Source organism: Rutidosis leptorrhynchoides, chromosome 11 (assembly GCF_046630445.1).
Source record: "Rutidosis leptorrhynchoides isolate AG116_Rl617_1_P2 chromosome 11, CSIRO_AGI_Rlap_v1, whole genome shotgun sequence".
Classification (NCBI taxonomy): domain Eukaryota; kingdom Viridiplantae; phylum Streptophyta; class Magnoliopsida; order Asterales; family Asteraceae; genus Rutidosis; species Rutidosis leptorrhynchoides.
This window is the reverse complement of record NC_092343.1, coordinates 209,276,054-209,278,587: the sequence shown is the minus strand read 5'-3', so window position 1 is coordinate 209,278,587 and position 2,534 is coordinate 209,276,054. Positions and strand designations below refer to the sequence as shown.

General features: G+C 34.5%; 1 protein-coding gene across 1 annotated transcript; it reads left to right on the top strand.

Annotated features, from left to right (window-relative positions):
• The first annotated feature begins 569 nt into the window (after positions 1-569).
• On the top strand, positions 570-1,274 carry LOC139875372 (secreted RxLR effector protein 161-like). The gene has a single exon (XM_071862710.1). It carries the CDS (start codon positions 570-572, stop codon positions 1,272-1,274), a length of 705 nt encoding a protein of 234 aa, XP_071718811.1.
• The last annotated feature ends 1,260 nt before the right edge of the window (positions 1,275-2,534 follow it).

The window sequence follows — 2,534 nt, the reverse complement described above, 5'->3', positions numbered from 1 at the left end:
ACTATGAGATATGGCAAATGGATGTCAAAACCGCATTCCTTAATGGACACTTAAGTGAAGATGTCTATATGGAACAACCAGAAGGTTTTGTAAATCCTAAGTATCCTAATAAAGTGTGTAAGCTTAAAAGAGCCATTTACGGATTAAAGCAAGCATCTAGAAGCTGGAATCTTCGTTTTGACGAGAAAATAAAAGAGTTTGATTTTATCCAAAATGAAGATGATCCATGTGTTTACAAATGGGCTAGTGGGAGCATAGTAGTATTTTTAATCTTATATGTAGATGATATACTACTTATTGGAAATGACATCCCAACTTTACAAAAGGTAAAGTCTTGGCTTGGGAAGTGTTTTCAAATGAAAGACCTTGGCGATGCTGCTTATATTCTAGGAATAAAAATTCATAGAGATAGATCAAAGCGGCTAATCGGCTTGAGCCAAAGTGCATATATTGAAAAGATTCTAAAAAGATTCAAGATACAAGATTCCAAACGCGGATTTTTGCCAATGTCACATGGTACAATATTGAGCAAGTCTCAAAGTCCTATCATAAATGATGAGCTTAGATGAATGAATGGAACTCCATATGCTTCTGCAATTGGATCCATTATGTATGCCATGTTATGCACAAGACCAGACGTATCGTATGCTTTGAGCATGACGAGTAGATACCAACAAAATTCGGGTGAAAGCTACTGGATGGCTGTCAAGAACATCCTAAAGTACTTGAGAAGGACTAAAGATATGTTCTTAATTTACGTTGGTGTGGAAGAAGATCTTACTGTAAAGTGCTACACAGATGCTAGCTTCCAAACTGATAGAGATGATTCACGATCACAATCTGAATATGTCTTTATCTTGAATGGAGGAGCTATAACTTGGAAAAGTTCTAAGAAGAAAGTAGTTGCACAATCTACTACAGAAGCTGAATACATTGCTGCATCGGAGGTAGCACAAGAGGCTGCGTGGATGAAAAAGTTCATTGCTGATTTAGGGGTGATGCCAAGCATAGAAGACCCCATAGAAATATTTTGCGACAACAATGGTGCTATTGCTCAAGCAAAAGAACCTAGATCGCATCACAGCACCAAACATATCCTTAGGAGATTCCACTATATACGTCACATAGTGGGAAACGGAGATGTTTGTATTCGCAAAGTTCACACAGATCAAAACCTTGCTGATCCTTTTACAAAGGCTTTGGCACAATCAAAACACGAGGGTCATGCTCGGTGCATAGGGCTTCGTAATTTTAATGATTGGAATGATTTGTAATTTAGTATTATGATATTTTGGAACATTTATGCAACATTTATATTAAATGATATGATGTATTTGGAGATAATCATACTCATTAATAATTATTATTGTGTTCTTTATTAGTATGTTTAAATCCTTGAATAACCCCGTTATTCAAAAACATCCATAGTCGATCACAACTATGGGAATAGTTGTGAGTTAAGACTAATGTGAATAAGTTGGTTGAGTTTCATGAAGATGAAAGTAGAGCAAGGGAGTTGCAACCAAATTCACCTATGTTTATTGAAGAATAAACATTGGACATGACCCGCTTTCAAGATCACTTCATGGATCGATGTCATAAGTGATTCTTGAAAATGGTAATATCTTTATATCCTTTGACCGTAGATATATATTGGGTCTTAAGTGTGAGGATTGTTATACTTTAACATAGTCAAACATTGTTCTTTAGCCAGGCAATCATAAAAGCTATTGTTAAGTATAATATGAGACACATGAGAGACGTGTGTAGTCTAGACAGGATTTGTTCCTCTTATCTGGATAAGAGATTGACATCTATGGGCCCCTCGATGATTTAAATTGATTAAGATGCGTGGCCACGCTCAAACTATATTGATGTATCCAATGGTGTTTGTTTTATCACTTTCAATCTTGATCGAGTAACATAATGTATGAGCTAAATATGAGATTGATTACTATCCATGTCTCATGCTCAACGTGATGTCAGTAACAAAGGGATAACTGATACCTTACCTATATATTGATTTGAAGTTTAAACTTAAGAATCAATGGATGCTCAGAATGACACATTTTCAAGTATTGTTAGGGGCAGTGGCATGTTGCTAGATGTTTACCACTGTCTGTGTTGACATATGTTGAATCTTGTGCAAGTGGAAGATTGTTGGTTATTAATGCCCAAGACACAACTTACGTCTATAGTATTAACGACGTTTGAACCTAAAGGGTCACACACAATAAGCAAATAAATATCAATTACATATTTGAATATGATTCGTATATTACAACCTTATTATTCATGTTGCGAGATTGTTATTTAATAGAAATAATAATACTACAATTGTATGAGAATGCATACAAATATATAAACATGTATGTGTGTAAGTAACAAGTATATTACTTACTTGTTTCCATCTTATTAACTAAGTAAATACAATAGTTTTGTAAAATTGTTTGTATATTATTAACTAGTTGGTAGGTCATGCATGGATATACTTTACATTACATTATGTAAGAATACAAGTAGGTAAAATGATG